We start from the raw sequence: 22,357 nt of genomic DNA on the forward strand, positions 1-22,357 counted from the left end.
ACACGAATGTACTACCAAAGCAAACATGGGAACGCATGGGCAGACCCGTGCTACAATGGTCCCCTATTTAGTTACGAATGGCGAACCAACAGAATATTTTGCCCATGGGAAGATTACAAGGGGTAATAGTCGATATTGAAGGTGCAAGCGCGCAGGCGGATTTTGAAGTGATAGAGATTGTCAATGACAGTAATCCCTATCCTGCACTACTGGGAATACACTGGGCTACCGATATGAACGGAGTCATAAATCTGAAGAAGCGCAAAATGATCTTTGAGAAAAATCCACTACACGTAATAATATTGCTAGATCCAGCCAAAGGAGTGCGATACACTAAACTGGTACGCAATGACAATAATGATGAAAATCTCTACTGTATTTACAAGATAACTACGTGAGAAGAGGATTGGGTGAATTTGACTAAAGATGGAAGGATTTCGTGGGAGCGCAAAAGCTCCTGCACTTCGGATTCAGACGAAGAGATAGAGCAATGGCAGAATCGGCTGCACGAAGTAACATCGCTGAACTACAACATGATGATCAGATCATTGCATTGCGTGACAACAGAGGTAAGGGAACCACTAACATATGATGGATTGTCAGCGGTGGATGAATTCCTAAACAAATTTGAAAGCGTGGTTCCAGAACAACAGCGATTCGATGCGCTAAAGTGGGCACTGCGCGCCACACCCGCGTGATGTTGGGGTACGCATCAAGGAAATTTTGAGGACTGGCGCGGATGCAGAAGGATGATGCACCTATGTTTTGGAAAACCTCAGCTCCGAATGAAAGTCAATCAGCAGGGGTGGAACAACTTGTGCACCCACCTTTCCCGATGGGTATAGACATATGATGTATAGTCCGCACAAGCGCACACCACCCCCAGAATAGAGAATTAGAACAAAACATAGCAGCAGGAAAGGCGACGCGTGCTACCAATTCTCCATGACGAAGCATTCGATAGGGTGTGCGGAGTACTGAACAAGGTTCACCAGACAAAACGTACTGATTGGGACCTGCGCGTGCCAGCGGTTCGATGGGCCTATAGGACCATGTGCCAGACCCTGAACAAGGAGATGATTCCAAAGGTACGGAATAAAGTGGAGACCATAATTACTGAAGAAAATACAAAAAGGAATCCGCACGTACTGGACCCCACAGTGGTGACAATGCACGATGACTAGGAGGAAGAAATCACACATCTACGCGAGGCTGAATATATAAGGATGCAGGAAGCCATCCGGTGAGGGAACCTTAGACTTCACGAACTTGAAAAGGACTAGGTACGATTGAGGAAGAAAAGCATTTTGATGGATGCTGAGATCAAGACGCTGGAAAACGAGATCACGCAGGCATGTCTCATTGATAAACCAAACATGACAAGGTAAGATACAGATGCTCGTACCACTGCATTAGAAGATTGTCACCGAGAATTTATGACTCTACTGCCATGCTTATGACCGCACATCACCAAACGGAGTAACCAGGGGAGCGCACTACATACAGTAGAACGCGTGGCGCCGTCGATGGTGCAGGCAATTGAGGAGTTTCCACGGACTATACTAGAAGGTGAGTTGAAGTCTCGCACGGGTGGTGCAACCACCTGACTAGCTGTAGGGAGCACAGTCTCAGTACTCCAGGTAGTTGAAAGAGAGCGCAGGACTCTAAAAGAGTCTGCTTAGGAACTACGCGATAAGGGGGGTGCGCGCAGAATCAACATGTCCCAAGGCTTGCGCCTGCGCATGGGGGGCTGTGCTGCCGCACGAGTAGGCTGGGAAGTGACTGTTGGTGTCATTGTTCATGATGGGATGTCCGAGTTAAGGCAAAAGGGAGCGGGCGGCGGGCATTTAAGACACGAATTAAGGACAAGATTTGGGACAATCTGCTACCAAGAAAGCATTAATGACTCAGAATTGGGGGGAACGGTTGAATTCAAATTCAAAAGGTGCTATAAAACTCCAAGGGCTAGCCACGAGACAACACTTGTTCATTTGAGATTTGAGCAATTACGTAGAGCACAGAGTGTTGAGCACCAAGCGATATTTGAGCCCTGAAGTTCGCAAACAACCACAGACAGTTCAAACAGGATGACGACTACTAGGAGAAGTGTGGGTTTTGTAGAAAGTACCGTTGACGAAGCCGTGCAGAACCCCACGGTGCAGGATGTCCCTAGAGATGTTGGGGATGTGCCGGAAATTCCGAAATCACCTCGGATGCCGAGACCCAAGAAGGATAAGCAGGCAGCGGGACCAGTCTGCATGTCCCTGTGGAATCCGCGGTTCGATAAACTCTCCATGGAAGAAAAGGGCAAGGCTGTCACCATTGAGATAGATGAGGAGGAGGAGGACCTACAGGCTCTCGTCGATGAGATAGAGGCAGCCGAAGACATGGAAGAAGACATCCAGCCGGTGCGCGCTGCAGCGAAATTGCCCGAGTATGTCCCTCCACGGAAAGGGAAAGCTAAGATACCCAAGGACTTGGATGCCACTAAGAGCGCACTCCAGACCCCGCTCCTCCCTGATGGAATTGTGTTTGAGGGCTCGCACCTGGGTTGCATACCCACAATGAATTTTGAAGATTGGGACCTCACGAACAGTGAGAAGTTCCCACACTTGGAGACGAAGAGCCTCATGAATCAAAGCACGGAGGGGTCAGTCACAACACTAGAGTCGTGGAAATGGCTGCTCAGTGTGGAGAAGGACGAATTACTTCATCTGCTGTGGATTCCACACTTTCACCGCGCGCCTATCACTATTTTTGTCATCAGGAAACTGCTTTGCCTAGTGCACGATGGGTACTTATGGTTGGAAAAGCCTATTCCTATCACGGCGGATCTCATACATAGGATTTCCCGACTCCCCTGTAAGGGAAAGGACCCCACGGCAATAGCAGGCAAAAGCGAAGATTTGGCGCTCGCAGAGACCATGAAGAAAAAATACAAACTAGAGAAGAAAAAGAGGGGTTACACCATCAACAGCATTAAAGATAAAGGGGTGCACGTAGCCACCCAGCTCCTGGCCGAGAAGGTGATGAGAAAATGTCACGGAGATGAGGTACCAACGCTGGTAGTTGCACTGGCAGAACAATGTGCAGAGGGGGTCCAATTCAACTGGGCTGAGTTCCTCTGCGAGGAGTTCCTGACTAATTGCAAGGAAGCCTAGGAGCAGGGCAAGACCTTCCACTATGCATGGTTTCTCTTGTCTATTTTATTGGTAACAGGGGAACTGCCCGAGGACAGTCAGTTCCCTAGTATTGAACAGGACTTACCAGAGGCCGCAAAGTACGCGTCGCTCTAGGCCACCAAGGACACCAAGCGGATTTGCGAGACTAAGATCTTCTAGGTGCTTATGGAGGCAAGCATCCAGATGTGGATCAATAGATGACCGTGCCTATCCCCCATAGTGTACAACAGTCTGCGGAGCTTTGCAGACTTCAAAGTGGGCATGCATAATGTATACACCAAGGTGCGTAAGGACCTGGCGCAGCAATGGACCAAGCTCCCCTTCATCGCTATCATGATGCGATCTTTTCAGTGCTAGAATCATGGCCCCCCGAGTGGTGCGCCCCAGATCTGGCGGAGATGGATAGAACAGCAACACAGAAGCAAAAGGATGCAACCAAGTTGCGTGTCACAAAGTTGGCCCAGCAAAGGCACAATGAACAAGCAGCCGTGGAGGTAAGGGTTGTCCACGAGGCAGCAAGGGCAGCCGCAGAGCAGGGAAAGACCGTCGAAAAAGCAGCAGCAGCACAGGCAACAGGGGCCACCACGACACAAGAGGAAGAGGGCCAGAACTTGTCTACAGGACAGGGAGCAGAGGACACAGCAGAAGGTGCAGACCCGAGCACAACATCCACCCAGCTGAAATGGTTGTGCATCATGGAGAGATCAGGTCCACGAAAAAAGGTCAAGGCATCCAAATTGGACATCGAACCGATTACACTAACAAAAGGCGACCTCTACGACATCGACGACACAGTTTGCGAGGTCACCAAGGAAGCGCTCTAGGAAGCCATGTTGGAGCAATAGATTGTGTTGGGGGCCCTAAGGGCGCAGCTGGAGGAACTTCAGGTGCAGACCCCACAAGAAGGAACTGTAGCTGCCTATGGCGCCGCAAGTAGATCAGCAGCAGAGCAGCTGCTACGCACAAAGATGGCCAACACCATAGTGCTACCAGAAGGAGCGCTAATAGCGAAGAACGAGGATGACTGAGCCACGGTGGGCAGGATTAAGGGACATGGCCTAAATTTGGTTGTCGTTCCGCAAGACACACTATACCAACTGCAGGATGGCATAACAGCAGAGCTACGTGCCAGGGAAGGTCGCGCGATTCAAGTGATGAGTGAGCAGAAGATCAACATCAAACAACTCAGCCTGTAGCGGGACGAACTGGCATCACAGAACTAGCAGATTATGAAGACAATGGATGAAGCATGCCAGTGAGTCCCAAAATTTTCCATCGCCACAAACCTACCAATAGAGATGCAAATCCACTGTTTGCCAAGTGGAGTCTGTAGCACGCCTGAGGAAACAACATGAGTGTAGCTGGAGCTGAACCTCCAGATTTTTGAGCTGCGGATGAAGGCGCAGCCTTCCACTCCTTCGGAAGTTAAAGAACAACGCGTTAGCGCAATTCAAACAGGACTGGAAGAAATTGGACGGGCAGTGCAGGACTGTACCGGTATGTTGGACCAAGATTTTGACGTCCTCACATCCTTGCAAGAGGACCCCAACATACAGTGCCTAGAAACAGAGGCGCACGAACTACAAGAGCAGTATGACAGTGTAAGGGGAACTGCACAGACAGTCGTCCTCACCCAACGGCTGGCAAAGATGCAGCAAGCAAGGGCACTGAAGGAACAGGTGGATGCTGCAAGACAGAAAGAGGCACTTCTCAAAGCGCACGTCCAGCCTTGGATTGATGAGGCCTTCACCATTACAGCCGACATTGAGGGCAAGCTTGCATAGATGCAAGGACTATATGCGCTAAGACAAGTAGCGGATCCTCACAAAGAAGCATCGAAGGAACGCCTGCAACAGATCCAGCAAACTGAAAAACAGTGCGATGCAGACCTCCGAGCAGTACGGGACCAATTGGAGGGGCTTCGCGCCAAGGTCGCCGCACCAGCAAAGTGACTTGGGACGAGTCACGATGACTTTATTGGGGGCATGTTGGGCATGGAATCCCCCCACAGCATGTTTTGGGGCTTAAAGCCCAAGTTTTAGTCAAAGGTTTTGTAAGACTCCGCAAATTTCGAGCGCGGAGCACGAAGTAGAGGTTAAGTCATAGGGTTGTCCACCCTAAAGTAATGTAATGTAATGTAAAATCATGTCGGCCTACCCATGGTCCGTGGACCATGGGATTGTATAAATAGAGCGAGGCTCTAAGTTGAAAAGATAGTTAAGAAAGGAATTGGAGAGAAGAGTACAAATGGTTCGAGCTCAGAGTAGGATTCTAAATGTATAGGGTCATAGTAGTAGGAAGAGACTCTGCAGCTGAGTACGCAGAGGCCTAATAGAGTTCGCAGCTGAGTGCGCGGACCCCTGCAGCTGAGTGCGCAGGGCAGTGTCGAGTCTGTAATCTGGATTGAAGATTAATAAAGAGAAGTTGATTCCTATTTCTGTGTATCTGTTGTGCATTGCCTTCTTTACGTTTATACTATTTTATTTATTGCGCGCACTAATATGATTGTTGAATATGTTGTAATAACCATTAATCTTACACACGCAAGTTAAGTAATCGGGTAATAACAGATTAAACAGCAAGGAACCTGGGTATTATACGGATTATGCCCCGAGTAGGGCTGTGCGAAAACGTCATCAGAGGTTGCGAAGGAATAACAAGTGCACGTAGTGACGTGCGTGCAGGGTCAAACCGCAGACCTCCAGAAGCCCATCAGACATCCCCAGGGTGCGGAAACCTGGTTCTAGCACCCTCCCATACTACTTTAGGTGAAACCTCAGTCCGCGCTCCGCGCACTGTTGCTGAAAGGGCTAGTAGTACTGAAATTTGCTTAGTTAAATCACCTCTGAACCTGGGTCAGGCCCATACAAGCCAACACTCTTCCTTTCCTTCTATTGTTGAAGTCGTTGTTGCTTCCATTGTTGTTTTTGTTTGGCCTCTGAGTACTTTTTTCAGGACAGTCTCAGGCTATGTGGCCATAATTTCCACATTTATAGAATTGTACTTTGGACAAGTCCCTTATATTATTGTTGAATGTTGTAGCATGCTTCATTGAATTCCATTTGGAAGACTTCCTTTCCCTTTACCTTTCTTCGCATTGGATACAAAATTTGTAGGTTCTCCTTCTTCTTGTCTCTAAATTCTTCCTCTGGAAATGAGCCTAGATTATTCTTGAGTGCAAGATCCCAAGATTTCATCAAATGAAGGGAGATATTTTTTGCTACTAATGCTTGTTATGAATGTCTCCAAAGACATGGCGAGTCCACCAAGAGTCATATGCACAAGCTCTTTATCATGTATGATTTCTCCAATGGAAAGAATTTGATCTCTTATTTGAGAGATTCTCATGAAGTAGGTTGTTATAGATTCTGACTTGGACATCTTGATGTCACTGAGTTGACTCTTCAAGGCAATAATGTGGCTGAGATTTTTGACCTCATACATCCCAATCAATTTTTCATACATCTCCTTTGACTTCTTCAGCTTAGGTACATAAGTAATGAGATGATCTCTAAGAGAATCAATGATTATTTTCTTAGCCTTGATCTTATCCTTCTTGTACTTGGATTTGACATTCACATTGGCATTCTTAGGGCATTTAGCTACCTTTGCCCTCCACATACTCCATCACAACATTATGTTCAAGGATAAGATCCAATCTAGCCCTCCATGTTGCAAATTTGGAGGCAACATTCAACTTCTCTTCAATATTGAAGTCAGAGGAAGTCATCTTGGGCAATAAAACAAGTCACCAATCAACAAGAGAAGTGTCTCAAAGGGGTGTTCTCTATTCTTCAATGGTTGGTCTTCACCTCAGCTCTGATACCATGTTAATTTTTCTCAATTTCTCTGTTGTAATTATTTAAAAAATATGTTATCGAATAGCATTCACTTTTATTCACCCCAATAACAATCAAGAAAATATAGAGAGAACAATAAACAATAATGCATAATAGAAGACAACCATGTGCAATGAGACATTGAGATTTTGGATCAAATACTAGGGAAAAAACCCACAAGGGGGAAAACCCGAATCAATCTTCTTCTTAGGAGATATTCATTCAATGTTTAGCTGAGATACAATATACAAGAACAGAGAATAGAGAAACAAGTGTACCACACATGGATAAATGGTCCAAACCAATAGACAATTTATGATATGAGGTAGCAATAGTAGTACAGTAGATGAAAATAGCAAGCAGTTCCCTTTTCAGTGAGCGAGATGATCTCCAAATAGACTCATTATTTCCTCAATGAACTCGACCTTCCAAAGAATCATACATACCTTACACCTTAGTCAACTGTCAACAAAATCTGGGTGCCTTCTTTGGAACTGCATTCAACCCCTTTAACTCTTGTAGCCCTTGAATCAATTGCCAAACTCCTTGTTCCTTCCTCACACTAGCTTGATATGGATCGGTCTTCTAATCCGATTTTGAGTATCCTACTCATCTTCTTATAGCAGTCGTTGTGTACCTCGGCCCTGCTCCCACAAGACACAGAATTTCGGCCTATAGTAATTTCAGGTCTGAGGTGAAACAATCCTCCTTTTGGTTGAATCTTTGGGAGACATATACTCAATGATCTGAGACAAAATTATCCCTCTCCTTAGGCTGAGTTACCACAAAAAAAATTGGATGCTAGTTAGAGGTATGTTATCCTTGGTTTCAAGTATTTCGGATTGTAGACTTCCTTCCTTCTTCACTGAAGACCTTAGACTTCTTGTCCGCGGATAAGAGAGATAAAAGGTGTGTGATTGTATTGGTGTTGAATGAGCTCCAAGAATTATTTATTTATACTAGATGTTGGAGGAGCCAAGGGGTGCCTTATGTGGTGAGTTCGACTTGATGAAGACCCACTTATGATTTATTTTTTTGTTTCTTAGAAGAGAGGTTAACTTGATGAACATGATTGGTTTCCCAACATTGATTTTGAGTCACATTATTTAATAAAATGAATACCAAGTTGATTTGATCAAATCAATAATAATAGTTGTCCTTTATCCAATTTGAATTCTCTCTTGGAACTAGATGGTTGATCCTTGGGGTAGTTGGGCTTCTCCTTGGGGAAATTCACCGTGAACCTACCAATTTCAATAACGTGGGTATCATGTGGACATACAAGGCTTGTTGGACAAATGTAGTGTGGTGTTTTTAGATCTACTTCATGGCCTACCTCCATATCATAGTTTTGATCATGTTATTGAGCCTGTGGAGAATAAGCCAATTGTTACAGATCCCTACCATTATCCTAAATGATTCAAGGATGAGATTGAAATGATTATTTAGGAGTTTGTTGATGGTGTTGGATCCCACCAACATGCAAGGGGGTCTCCTTGATGAAAATTCCCAATTAGACTTCGCACCATTTGGTATAGGAGCCCTTCCAGAAATAAGGCTTGGTTGCCATGATTTTTAGAGATTTTCATTGGTTGCAATGATCAGCGTGAGAGAGTAATGTACATGTACTTTTGAATGAACAAGTGAGTATGCCTTATGGAATGTTCAATTGTAGAATGTATCAAGGTTCTTTCATCGAAGGAGAAATAAAAGTGATCCTTTAAGAGAAGAGTAATAGTACTAATCTAATAAAGACACATGTGAATGTATCAAGGTTCTTTCACCGAAGGAGAAATAAAAATGATCCTTTAAGAAAAGAGTAATAGTACTAATCTAATAAAGACACATGTGCATATATATATATATATATATATATATATATATATATATATATATATATATATATATATATGAAAGAATCGTTGATCAACTAGTGAAATAGTTCACATAGAAGAAATGATCATTAAAACAAATACAACACACCTTCAACAAGATAAGCACCAAAGCCACTGAAATAGTTCAATTTCTTTAGTACAGATGAAAACAACATATATCACAAACATTCAAAGAATATTCTTACATCATTTACGACATACACATGAAAATGTCTTGACTCGATGAGTTTCAAGTACTGAGCAAAAGTTCCAAGACATGTCGAAACAATGAAAACCACTAGCTCCAATAGTGGAGCATTAGAGAAACCACTTACTCCTCCAAAAGAACTATCTTCCTCTCTAATGCCTAGTGTGAGAAGCCAAGGTGAAAAATCCTTTGCTTGAGATATGAGGGTGTATATATAACAAACGGTGTGACTCTTCACCTCCCTTGTGACCCTTTGACTTCCATATGACCTTTTGACTCCTTCATGACTTTTCACATTCTATAGGCAACTCTTGGACTTCCAATTTACATTACATTTCTCATATATTGAAAATTACATAATCATATCCACAAATGATGTGGAAAATAATGACTCATATAACATCTTGACATGACACCTTAACAAGACATGACATGACATCGATGACATGGACTCAATGATGATGTGGCAATGTCAAACCATTCTTTCTGCTGCTATTTGTGTGTCCTTATGAAATATGGTACATGCTCTTCTTCCTCCTCCTCTATAAGGCCTGAAGGTAGGGAGTCTTCATTGTGATCTTGATCTTTAGTTATTGTCATAATCTGGTGTCCCTTCTTTTTCTTGTTTAATGATCAACTTGACTTTCATCTTAATAGGTGTCTTTTAGTACAATCTCCTCCTTTTTCTCATTCACCATCATCCTTTCATGACAAGATATAATACCTACAACTGGAAACCACTCATGAAAAGATGAAATCAGTTCAAAAAACTCCTATTCTAACATGCTTCATGAAAATCCCTGATTGATTTGGAACTGGATACTGGACCGAGAGGCAGGTTCAGGGATTTTGCAATGCACATTTCCAGAGATTAGGAGTAGAGGACAGAGGCCTGAGACTGCACAGTGTGCATTTCTAGAGGTCAAGAGTGGATGAGTGCGCAATTGAGGAGCTTAAGGAGGAAGTATTGAGGCCTGAAGCTTCCCGGTGCACAACACGAGAGAGAGAGAGAGTCATAGGGATTACGCAATTGTGCAGTTCAAGGAGGCAGGTTGAAAGCTTGAGGCTTGACACTGCGCAGTGCACAGAAGGAGGTTGACTGAAAGGTGAAATGCGCAGTTGTGGAGCTCAAGGAGCCAGCATTTAGCACTGAGACTGCACAATGTGCAGTCCTTGAGGGCAGGAACTACATATTGCATAGTTCCAAGAGGTAAGGGTTGACACTGCGCAATGCATAGTTCCAGGAGGTTGAGTGAACTTTTTTAGAAATTGACTAAGTGCAAGATCAGTGAGGTCAAAGTGAGCAAGGATAAAAATTGAACATGATCATACACTGAGAACAATCGATGACACAACATTTATCACTCAGAACAGGCGAATAACATGACCCCCTCAATGCAACGACAATACAAAAACTTCCTTCAAGTGTGACCCTTAAGATGCACTTTGCGATGATAATGACAACACTTGTGCCACAATGCATAAAACTTTGGGAATGTGTTTAATATATGTTTATATGATAAATAGGACTCATTGATACCAAAGTTACCCCTTCATATGAGCTACAACTCTGTTTATGTGATGTGAAACACTTCCCATGCCAAAAGATGACACTTTGGTTTTCTTCCAAAAAGGAATTGAAAACTTAGAGAATAGACACGGAATGACTCTTACTAATGACGACAACATGCAAGGTCAAAGTAGGCTCCGAAATTTGGATGTAAGCCAAAATTTCGGAGGGTGTTGTAACAACGACAACAAACTTGTTGGGTGCAGGATATATATAGTCTAGCTCATGTCCTTTCACTTATTCTATTGTCTTGGAAGGATGACACTAAGAGGATGTGCATTGATTATCCTGCACTAAATAAGACTACCATCATGAACAAGTACCCTATTTTGTGTATCAATGAGACGATGGATGAGCTACATGGAGCAATCTATTTCTCCAAAATAGATCTTCATTTAGGATATCATATTATTCAAGTCTAAGAGCAAGATGTAGACAAAACAACTTTCAGGTGCCACTTTAGACATTTTGAGTATTGGATGATGCCCTTTGGGCTATCAAATGCTCCAATTACTTTTCAGTCTTGCATGAACCATGTGTTCAACAAGAAGCTGCAGAAATTTGTGTTGGTTTTCTTTGATGACATCTTAGTATATAGCAAGTCATGGGAAGAGCATCTTTGACACCTTGATGAAGTGTTAAGTATATTAGCAGCTAATTCCTTTTTGCGAAAGCCTTTTAAGTGTGAGTTTGGCACGGACGAGCTATTATATACGGGATATGTCATTGGGGAAGGTGCTATGAAGGCTCATTGGGAGAAAATTCAAGATATACATGACTAGCCACCACAAAAGAACGTGTCACAATTGTGTGGCTTCATTAAACTATTTGTAAATGAATTTTATTCATTAAATTCTCCTCTGATAGATTTGATCAAGAAGGATGGTTTTGTTTGGATGGATGAGACTCAAGGAATTATGGATCATCTTAAGAAGGTAATGAGTACTTGTCCTATTTTGGCTTTACCAGATTTCTCTAAACCTTTTGTGCTTGAGTGTGATGCATCAGGTATTGGTATTAGGGTTGTTTTGATGCAAGACAAGCATCCCATTGCTTACAAAAGTTGAAAATTGAATGAAGTTGAAAGGAGATTCTCCACATATGATAAGGAGATGTTGGCCATCATCCACACACTTGAAAAGCTTCATTAATACCTTGTGGGAAACAAGTTTACTATGAGGACTGAACATAACAACATCAAGTATATCATGGAGCAAAGAGGATTAAATGAGAGACAACAACAATGGGTAAGTAAGCTACAAGGGTATTACTTTGGCATTAAATTCTTCAGTGGGGAAGAATAATGTTGTTGTTGATGCATTATCTAAAAATCCTTTATTTTGCTCACTTTCACAAATTTTATCCTCTTGGAAAGATCACATGCTAGTAGAATATGCCAAAAATCAACATGCGTGTGATGTTTTAGAAGGTCAAAGTGATGATGGAAGACATAAAGTGACAAATGACATCATCTATTACAAGAAAAAAATTTACCTAGTGCCTGAAAGTAAGTTTAAGCACAAAATTCTAACTATTGTTCATAAAAATCAACATGTTAGCCACCCTGGTTATTTTAAGACATATAGGTATGTTCTTGAAAGGTTATCACATTGGAAGGGAATGAAGGATGATGTTCTCAATCATGTGACTAAATGCATAGAATGCCAATGAAACAAGGCAGAAGTTTCCTATGCTACAACTACTTACCAAAAGTGGGAAGAAATATCAACGGATTTTATCACGGGGTTGCCTAAGGTAAATGGTAAGGATTGTATTTTTGTTGTAGTTGATAGACTTACTAAATATGCCCATTTCATGCCAATGCCTTTTGAATTTAAACCTCCACAAGTTGTTGTTCTATTTTTTGAACATGTATTCAAACTTCATGGTGTGCCTAAGAGGATTGTAAGTGATAGGGACTGCATATCCATTTCCAGGAGCAAAACTTGATCATAGCACTAGATATTATCTTCAAACAAATGGTCAAACTAAAATTGTTAATAAATGGCTTAAGGGCTAGTTGAGGAACTATGTGTCAAGACAACAAAAAGCATGGGTAAAATGGTTACATTTGGAAGAATTTTGTTACAACACTACATATCACATGAGCATTGACATGACTCCTTTCAAAGCCTTGTATGGTTATGAAGTTTCTACATTTGTGGATTTGGTCCTTCCTAATTCTAGAGATGCAAAAACTCTTGAGTGGGGCAAAAGAGAACCAAGATATCCTCAATACAGTCGAGAAGAATTAAGAACAATAAAAGAAATATGTTGATTGCTATCAAATCGAGAAGTCTTTTGAGGTAGAAGGCATGGCATTTTTGTGTCTTCAACCTTATACTAGACAATCTTCATTGAATATCAATGAAGCAAAAAAAATTAAACCCTGATTTTATGAGCCTTTCAAGGTGATCAAGAGAATTGGTGAAGTAGCATCTAAGTTGGAGCTACCTTCTATAAGCAAGATTCATAATGCAGTTCATGTATCATGCCTCAAAAAGGCTCTTGGGAAACGTGTGACTCCTTCAACAAGGCTCTTGGGAAACGTGTGACTCCTTCAACAGAATTACCTCCCATGGATGAAGAAAGCATCGAGTCTCGCAGTTTGATGCTTCATGGTGGAACAATCTCAGAATATTTAAACAGCCAAAAGAAGTTATATTGGGTTATTTCAAGCTTTTCTGGCTTATCTTGAACTCCAGTGGTAAGAGTTGGAGCCCAATTTATGATTAGCGGTCACTTCTCCCTCTTCTCAATACGCTTTGAAGTTCGAGGTTATTTGTCAAAGTGAATAGCAGGTAATAGGTGAAGCTATGGTTAATCCTTCGCATCTATGGTTAATAGGACTTACAGGAGCAACTGATCTAGCTGCACTGAGACATGACTAAATTGCAATTAAATACAATCAATTGGTCTCTAATGTTACTTCCACAATGGAGAACTCTCATTCTAAGTATTGAGGATGAGCTTGCAGTCTACGTCAACAGTTCCAAGATGTGCAATTGTCCTTTTGCCAGAGCCAGTCAGGCTCTACTTCGTCATGCAACTCTATCCATCAATATGTTATTATTCTTCCAGCCTGAATAATCCAACGTGGAAGCAAGATAGGAATAGAAACCAAGAAGGCCTTGACTCCCAAGCTATTTGATTAGTATGTTTACAAAATCTTGTAAAATTTTAGAAGATTTTTGGAGAGTTTAATTTTATGAATAGGGTTGTAGCCTTTGAAGTCTGGTTTTTTTTGTGCAATTTGGCAGTTGACAAAACTTGATTGTAAAAGCTTATCAATTAGATTTGTGTCCAATTTTGATATAAAGCTGCATCCCCAAATGCAGACTTTGTACTTGATATAATTTCTTGTTCTGATTAAAAAAAATTGTGAATCCATATAATAGAAAAATTTTGGTGCTGCATTATGAATCACTAAATAAGTTCACCTACCATAAATCCCATTTCCAAAATGTGCACTCCATGAATGAGTATAAATAACAAAAATCTTGACAAACTTCACGGATGATAAAAATTTAACTTTATAACTCCACCCTCTGATTCAAAGTAAACAATGTACTCCCAGATAGGTCATGATTGAGAATCTTCAACAAGGAAGAACGTGCTTTTAAAATCCATTATTTTCCTTATTTCCATGTTGATACCATCCTGAGCTTTTTTATCATAAAATAGCACTATGATACTCTCGCTCAGAAAACCTAGTCAATTTGGAATTTGTAAACCACCTTGTCAACAACTTGTGCATATCCAGCACTGTTGGTAGAAAAGAATGTAACTATTTCAGAACTTAGCATTTGGCGATATATCGTTGAAGTTGTAACTAGGTTCCTCTTCCTTGTTTGGGAAATTGTGGGATGCCAGAGCTATTAGTAGTCACAACGGTGATAGATGGAAAACGTTATGAAAGCCTCCAAGAATTTTCCTCACTTCATTTGCAAGCATTATCACTCCCTTGTCTGCATGGCCTGTGGCATTATAACAATAAATCAAGTGATGAATTTCACTCCAACTGCATTTAGAACATGGATGTATGAAGGGCACGTATTTCAAAAGAAGAACTCACCAATGCTGTGCATGGCTTGTTCCAACTTGAAAACATAGTCACGGTTATTCCCACATGGACCAGCAGCTTTAGCAATTTGCCTGCATACAAGATGCCATAAATAAGTTGAAATGTTTTAAATAAAAGACATCTCATATTAAAAGACAACCCAACTATTTATCAAGCATGGATTCCTCTCTTGTTGAGAGTCTCAAAATAATCTTTTAAATAAAAGAAATCTCATATTTGAAACATTGATGTTTTCTCTCACAACGCAGCTATTCATCAAATATGATTTTCTTAAGAGCATGAGAATGTGTTCTGTCAGCAAGCAGCGATATAAAAAAATCTTTTTAGATAAAAGAAATTTCATATTTCGGACATTCATGTTTTCTATCTCACAACCCAGCTATTTATCAAAAAAATATATATGAATTCTTCTTTTCTTAAGAGTATAAGAGTGTGGTTTGTCAGCAAGAAGCGAGGTGATCAGACTGTATTAATTTGGAAAACCAAGTTCAAATACCTGAATGTAGATATGTGTTCTTATAAAAAAAATATATGTAAATTATGTGTTTTATTTTCAATTTAAGTAATTTATATGTATTAATTACATGTATTTTGTTTAAATTATAGTGAATTGGTAACTGGCAAAAGTAATCTCGGCAAAGCAAGATGTAGTACCAAACCTTGAATCTATCACTATACCAATAACTTAGAAACAATATCCAAAATGCAAAAATAGATTTTATCTAGACACCTCAAAGAGGCCCACTCTTTCAGCCTAATATATAAGCTCCAAAATAACCAAACCCTATAACTTAGCAGCAATACCCAAAATAGCCAAACCTTGCAAAGATAGATTTTATCCCAGACACCTCAAAGAGGCCCACTCTTTCAGCTTGATATATAACATCCAAAATAGCCAAACCCTACAAAAATAGATTCTATCAACAACATCCAAAATAACCCAAAATAATCTAACCCTGCATCGGTAGATTCTATCCCAGACACCTCAAAGACGCCCACTCTTTCAGCTTAATATATAATATACCTTGCCATTTCTTGTAATGGGGCTGGGCCTAGATAGTACTTGTTTATGCTTTCGTTTGGAGTCGATATGAATCTGCGAGAATCAACAAAATCAATAATTCACTGTCTAAAATGCACGAGCAGAATATATTAAGCATATAACCCAAAGCCAAGAGAAATTAAGGCTATGAGGTCAAATCTGCAGAGAAATTAAGGCTATGATTTGCTTGAACTCACACTAGCACTCCAGTCAGAAATGGGGTTGCGAATTCTCCTTCCTCCTGCGAGAGGAAATCCACCATTAAGATATCTACCATTGAGCATTATATGAAAAGGTGAATCACATGAACAGCTTCTACATCTTTCCAAAAACTGGTAGGCAGTTGCCATGTATATAGATCAAATCAGCTGAACAGAGCAGAGCATCTTACTATGTAAAAATCTACGGAGGCCTTAAGATCATATTCACATTCTCTCCTCTCCAGATACTGATTATCGCATATTTCAGTAATAACACATCAGCGCTTTCCCAATAAATAAGCAAAGAAAAGCATGCCAAACAAAACAGGGAGCATCCCTTTCATCTCACCTCCATAGCCAATCTTTCCTTCTCTGGCCCTCCTCTCACACAGTAAGCTCTACCCCACTAAGAAGATCAACCAAAAAAAAGAGTGTAAGTAGATGCAGAAAAAGCAATGGAGATGCAGAACAATACCCATCCCAAGACAAATAAAAACAGAGTTCAAACAGCCTTTACACGCATTGCCTATTGCAAAATATATAGTATTCCCAGCAATGCACATGGCTTGGAACTTCTATGGGATATATATACAGAAGATATATGTCAGTATAAAAATATCTCTGTTCTTACAGAAATCGCTCCTTCCTGTGCTTCCAATGTACAGGTCCGAGCTGGAGATTGTGGTGTCCCACGGTGGTCAGTACAAGCTGCAAAAAGCACAAGGAAGAAATGCCTTTAAACAACCATTGCAGCATTAACCCCATTTTTACCTATTGAATAATGTGATTATTCATTAGTATCAAAGAAATTCTAACCTAAATCAAAAACTCTTCGGTAGCCCTTGATGTATCCAACGAATTCTTCATCAGCCTTAAAGCCTGGATTCCACACTAAGGACCCATAGCCAAAAACCCACAGCACCATCCTGGAAAATCTGTACACACACACCGACATGAGAGCTAGAATTGTGAAATGCCATCCCAAATTTTTTAATCTATGACTGTAACGCACATCTACATATGCCCAAATCAGCATATCTACATGTATACAGACTCAATACACCCAAACCAGCACATCTACAGAGTCCAAATTTAAGCACCAGTGATTCAACAATTTAGTCACAAAACCCAACATAAGCACTAATCCATAAATGAAAGAAGTTGCAGGGAGCAACACACATACAGAGGAAGATCGTTTTCTCCCAACCCTGAACTACGCAACGGGCCGAATTTAAGGGCGGCAGATTATTGGCGAATCCTACCCACCTCACACAATGGCCTTAATTCGCTCTGAAAAACTGTTAGGGCAGGGCTAAAACAACAGAACCGGGAAAATAAATGGAACCCAAGTGAGAAAAATTAAAATCTAATCGAAACTGATCAGCGCAATGCTGTTGAGTGATAAAACCGTAACTGCAGATCTGCCAGACAAGAGAAGAAGGATAAAAAATGAAGAATGTCGACAGATTATCCCCCAATTTACAGACAGAACTGAATTCAACGCAGAGTAGTGAGGCTGAAGGAGAGAATCCAAATGGTTTGGAACTCCGAGGCCTACAAAGCTCTACCTGGGCAGGCCGATTTCTTCTTCTCCGCTCACGCCGAGGATTGAAGTGAAATCTGCCTCCACATAAAGCCCATCGGCTGCTTCGTGTAATATATTGTTCATTGCATGCTCACCATAATCTAATGTGATGAATCATTGAATGGTCATTACCTTATCATGAATGATAATGACTTCCATGATCATGATGGCATGAAGTTCAGGATCAAAATTTTAACGCTAAAATTGAATTGTTTGATATACAGAGCCTACTGTTATATTTAAAAGCCGTAGTTTAACTCTTTTGCGTTTTGTTTTTTAATTATGTTTCGTCAATTTTAAACTATTTTGCGTTTTGTTTTTTAATTATATTTTGTCAATTTTATTTAAATTGAGTTAATTGGTATAATTTGAAAATTTTATTAATTTTTCTATGAGGTTTAATTTATATATTTTAAAACAGAGATGTTAAATTAGGAGAAAGATAAAATATAATTATATTTATGTCTAATTAATGAACACAAAATAGGTCAAAGGGATTGGTACACTGATATAAGTGGGAAAACGGTCTCTTATAAAAGATACACTATATAAAGTAAATCAAAAATACAATGGATGAAGTAAATCAACAGCTAACCTTAGCGCAGAGCTAATAACTCTGAGGACCCATCTCTCCTAACATCTAAAACTAAATAAGATTCACAATAGATAAAAAAATTCACAGGAAAAAAACAAATATCAAAATAAAAATAAAACTGAAAAATCTCACTAAATAGATTGAAAATGAAAATTATATCACTAAATTTTAATAAAATAAAAATTATATCACTAAATTTAAAAAGTAAAACTAAATTTCAATAATTAAATCAAAATACATATTGCATACATTAAAAATGAAATATTTTATAGGTTAATATAAAGTTAAAAAGTTTGGATTTCAGGTATATGTTTTATATTACATTTAAGTAGAACGATAATGGTGAACTTCCCATTGAAACCGCTGAAAATAGTAGCAGAACGTCATGAAAAAGTTTCTATATATAGGAAGTTGAACGACGACATTCCATTGAAGGAGAATTATTAGCCAAAATATCCGTGATACGACGACATTCCATTGAAGGAGAATTATTAGCCAAAATATCCGTGATACGACGACATTCCATTGAATGAGAATTGTGGCAGCGGTTGACCAGCCTGCTATAAGGCATTAAATGCTCGGGGAGATGCAGGCTGGATAGTGTGGTAACACGCGAATTCCTTTTTTTATTTAATGTCCAGTTTCCGAATTTGCGTGTTACCGGGCTATCCAGCCTGCATCTCCCCGAGCATTTAATGCCCCAGGCTGGTTAGCTGCTGCCGAGAATTGTTAGCTAAAATATCCGTGATAATGGGAGAAATATGAGAAGAAATCTAAAAAGATTCGTAAAAAAAAATGAAAGATAAAATAACTTTAAATTGTTTTTTATTTAGTTTCAGAAGGAAAAAATTATAAAGAATTTAAGTTGTGTTTTCTATATTTAGTTTCAGGAAAATATATTTTGTATGTTGAAGAAAATAAAATTAGCAATTATGTATTGAAGGAATAGAATATGTTAACATGTCTATGATGTTACTGAAAAATGTTTTTTTTCTTAACAATATGGTCAATTCTTGTAGTTGCCACTATAATACCAAGAGTACATCTAGTGGGGAGTCTACTCCTTGAGCCACACACTATAGCTGGACAATATACTCAATGTCATTTGAACCCTATCCTCGTGGGTTTCACCCAACCAACCCAGGGGCCTCACCACACATCACTGTATTCTACTGCAAAAATGTTATAGCAAAGAAAAGATAACAACTTAAAAGGTGGAGGATGGAGGGGAGGAAATATGTTCAGGCTTGCAACAATCTCACACTTGTGTCGATGCCTCTTTGATAGATGTTGCTCGCTGAATCATTTTTTTCCAATCATAGGACTATGTCAAAATCTTATATGCATATTATATCCTAGCTATAACATGTAGGGTAATGAGGAGAAACATTACCATAGGTCCTGGTAGGCACTGGCACACAAAAAATGTAATTGTACTAAGGAAATGACTAAAGTCAATGTGTGTTGATAATGGGATTAAATAAATATCATCTTTCACTAGAGTGACCTGATATTCTGCAATCCACGTAAAGAAGGGGGTTCATTTTAGAATTTTAGCTATCTCTTTTCAAAAAAAAAAAAAAAACATATTTCGGAACCATTTTCATGGAACCATTAATACAAGTTTTAAATTTAAATTTAAATTATGTCTAGCAAAGATTTGTAGGAATTTCAAATTTGTTGGAATTGCAAATTTGTGTGTAGTTTATACAATCCAAGTGTCCAAGTAAAGTTTCAAGGCATTGTATCCATTTATGCATTCAAAAACACAATTTTTAAAATGAAAAGTTACACATGCCATATGCATATATAGAACCAATATAGATCCATTTTGAAGAGGATTAAATCTCTTGAGGTGCATAATTTTTTTCAAGTTTTGCACTCTAAAAGTTCACATATCGATAAAATAGATCCTACACAAATCTGTGGTTAAAATGGATCCAAACTACAATGTTGTTCTTTATATCTTCTACCTTTTAGTTTTTGTTTTTTTTAATAATTGTATTTATTAAATTTACATAATGTTATAAGTGAGTTAAATTATTTAAAAAAATACATTTTAAAAAACATAAAATTATAATCTAACTAAATAATAGAACATGTTTTTAAATTAAATTTATTTATAATTAAAAATATATTTAAAACAACATAAAATCACAATTTATTGATAAGCTCCATAAGGGTATTTGGGATAAGGAGCTAGGGAGAAAGAAAAGATATTATATTGAAGAGTTTAATCTCACTCATAATCATTAACAAAAAGCTTACATAGGGGCCAATATTACTTGGAGAGCCAAAAATTTTATTGCTCATCTAAAAATTAATTCTCATCAAGTCCTTTGTGAAACAGGGAGCTGGAAAAGGTCAAAAAAACTATAGGAGGAAAGAGTATGTATTTTTTGCTTTTTCATAAAACTGGAAAAATTTTAAAATGTGAGGCCTTCAATTCTAGCAGCGAACTCTTAGGGTAATCTATTCAATGAGGGAATTTTTGAAAAGCTGGGAGTTTTTATTGTGAGGCTCACAAAAAAAGGGGTCGAATACAAGAACTGGATGTACAAGCAATCTGCCCCATTGGCTATCTTTAGCCTCATGGATGTTAAAATCATTTATTTCTTTCCTTATTTCTCATCTTTCCAAAAGTACAAATCATTTATTTCCTTACTTCTCATCTTTCCAAAGGTACACAGAGTTTCCTATGCACAACTCCTATGTAAATTAACTGTAGTTAAGAAGTATTTATGTCAAGGATGACCATTCCTAAAAAAAACCCAATAACCTCTCAGGTTGAACACCATTTAAAGTGGGACTTTAGCATAATTAGTTAAAGCAATTTTGTGTGGGAATTATCTAAAGAATCCCCAAAGCCGGAATTTCCATATGAATTTGACGAAAAATTTAGATATTTTATGTTGTATAAAAAAATTGGTTAGGTTACGATCTAGTTGTAAATTGGTTGAAAAAAATCAAAATTAAGTCCATTTAATTTTTCAATTAAACATTTTATATCATTCTACCTAAAAATCCCCTAAATATCTAAAGGAAATATTTAAAATTATATAATTTAATGTAAATCTTATTATATTTATTAATATGCTAGCATCAAGAATAGTGTAAAAGGCCATGCCAAAAATGGGTTGTTTAAATCAAATTTAATTTCACGTGTGTGTTCCTTGTATAGGGGAAGCACTACATCGTAAGTATCAAGGATTTTGAACATGAAGCTCCATACCCACATCCTAAAAACAAATATATTTAATTTGTATTTATGATATATAAATAAATATTCGATTGCACATTACACGAATCAGAATCAATCTATGTAAAACCTTTGTAGCTTTCTTAGTTCCAAGATAAAGACAATTCATTATATTTTAATAAAATAAGAACCTTTTTTCTTGTAAAAAAATTTATGACTTCGGTAATTGATTTATCGCATAAATCTGCTTATTTATATTTTATTTTAATGTCACATAATAATAATGATGCATATTTATTTCTTATTTCTTAATAATTTAAATATGTGTTTCTCTCGTAAAATATTATAGATTCAAATTCAAAGAAAAATAAAATATATATACTTTATAAACTTTAAATAAAAAAATATTATATATCAATTTAATATCTGTCATAATCTTAAAATTAAATTATCGTTATTATTATTCTTTTTCAAAAACATTAAAAATAAATAAATAACAAACTTATTTTAATTTAGATATTAAAAAATAATTAAATATAATACTAATAAAAAAAAAAATTTGAAACAAATGGATCCATATATATATATAACGCCAAGATTGAAAGGTACAGGTTTCATGCAAAATTGAAATACAAATCTGTTAGGAAAAAAAAATGAAAAATTAATCCACCAAAGCATTTACATATAACAAAGATGGTTTGGCATTGCATTTGTCCATTTCTTTATTTACCACATATATTTTTCCCTATTATAAATTTTAATAAAGTCTGGGTTGAAATTTTTATTTAAAATTTAAAATATGAAGTTGAAAACATTAAAATATTAGTTTATTCTTAAACTAAATGTTTTGAATATGGGTAAAAAAAAAGTTTATTATAATTTTATTTCAAAATATTATTAGTTATAAAAAATTAATATGTAAGTTAAATATATTTACATTTAAAAAAATATGGAATAAAATTTTTAACCATAGAGATTT

The 22,357-nt window shown here is 38.3% G+C and overlaps 1 protein-coding gene across 7 annotated transcripts; it reads right to left on the reverse strand.

The window, feature by feature from the left end:
- Positions 1–14,188: 14,188 nt before the first annotated feature.
- LOC149176737 (gamma-glutamylcyclotransferase 2-2-like) lies at positions 14,189–17,703 on the reverse strand. 7 transcript variants are annotated; one of them, XM_089419960.1, is made up of 10 exons: positions 17,568–17,680; positions 17,183–17,420; positions 16,816–16,934; positions 16,631–16,707; positions 16,349–16,405; positions 16,191–16,247; positions 15,997–16,040; positions 15,782–15,853; positions 14,749–14,828; positions 14,189–14,650 (listed from the first exon to the last, which is right to left on the reverse strand). In XM_089419960.1, exons 3-10 carry the CDS (start codon positions 16,922–16,924, stop codon positions 14,559–14,561), a joined length of 588 nt encoding a protein of 195 aa, XP_089276086.1. In that variant the 5' UTR covers positions 16,925–16,934; positions 17,183–17,420; positions 17,568–17,680; the 3' UTR covers positions 14,189–14,558. The 7 variants fall into 7 exon arrangements, 6 of the variants coding, with proteins under 6 accessions (XP_089276086.1, XP_089276082.1, XP_089276087.1 ...); XR_016258074.1 differs by lacking the exon at positions 17,183–17,420 and adding an exon at positions 15,577–15,659 and having other exon boundaries at positions 14,494–14,650; positions 17,568–17,703; XM_089419956.1 differs by lacking the exon at positions 17,183–17,420 and having other exon boundaries at positions 17,568–17,694.
- Positions 17,704–22,357: the final 4,654 nt, after the last annotated feature.

Source organism: Pinus tabuliformis, chromosome 4_1 (genome assembly GCF_031772625.1).
Source record: "Pinus tabuliformis cultivar Carrire ecotype Pingquan chromosome 4_1, CPIR1, whole genome shotgun sequence".
NCBI lineage: Eukaryota > Viridiplantae > Streptophyta > Pinopsida > Pinales > Pinaceae > Pinus > Pinus tabuliformis.

What these genes read in the sequence shown, in the direction of transcription:
- LOC149176737 (XM_089419956.1), bottom strand. Translation starts at nt 17,668, where the DNA reads ATGAACAATATATTACACGAAGCAGCCGATGGGCTTTATGTGGAGGCA. An exon ending in GAAGAAATCGGCCTGCCCAG is followed by an intron (nt 16,935 to 17,567) that starts GTAGAGCTTTGT and finishes GTGTGTGTACAG; the next exon opens with ATTTTCCAGGATGGTGCTGT. An exon ending in ACAAGCCATGCACAGCATTG is followed by an intron (nt 14,651 to 14,748) that starts GTGAGTTCTTCT and finishes ATAATGCCACAG; the next exon opens with GCCATGCAGACAAGGGAGTG.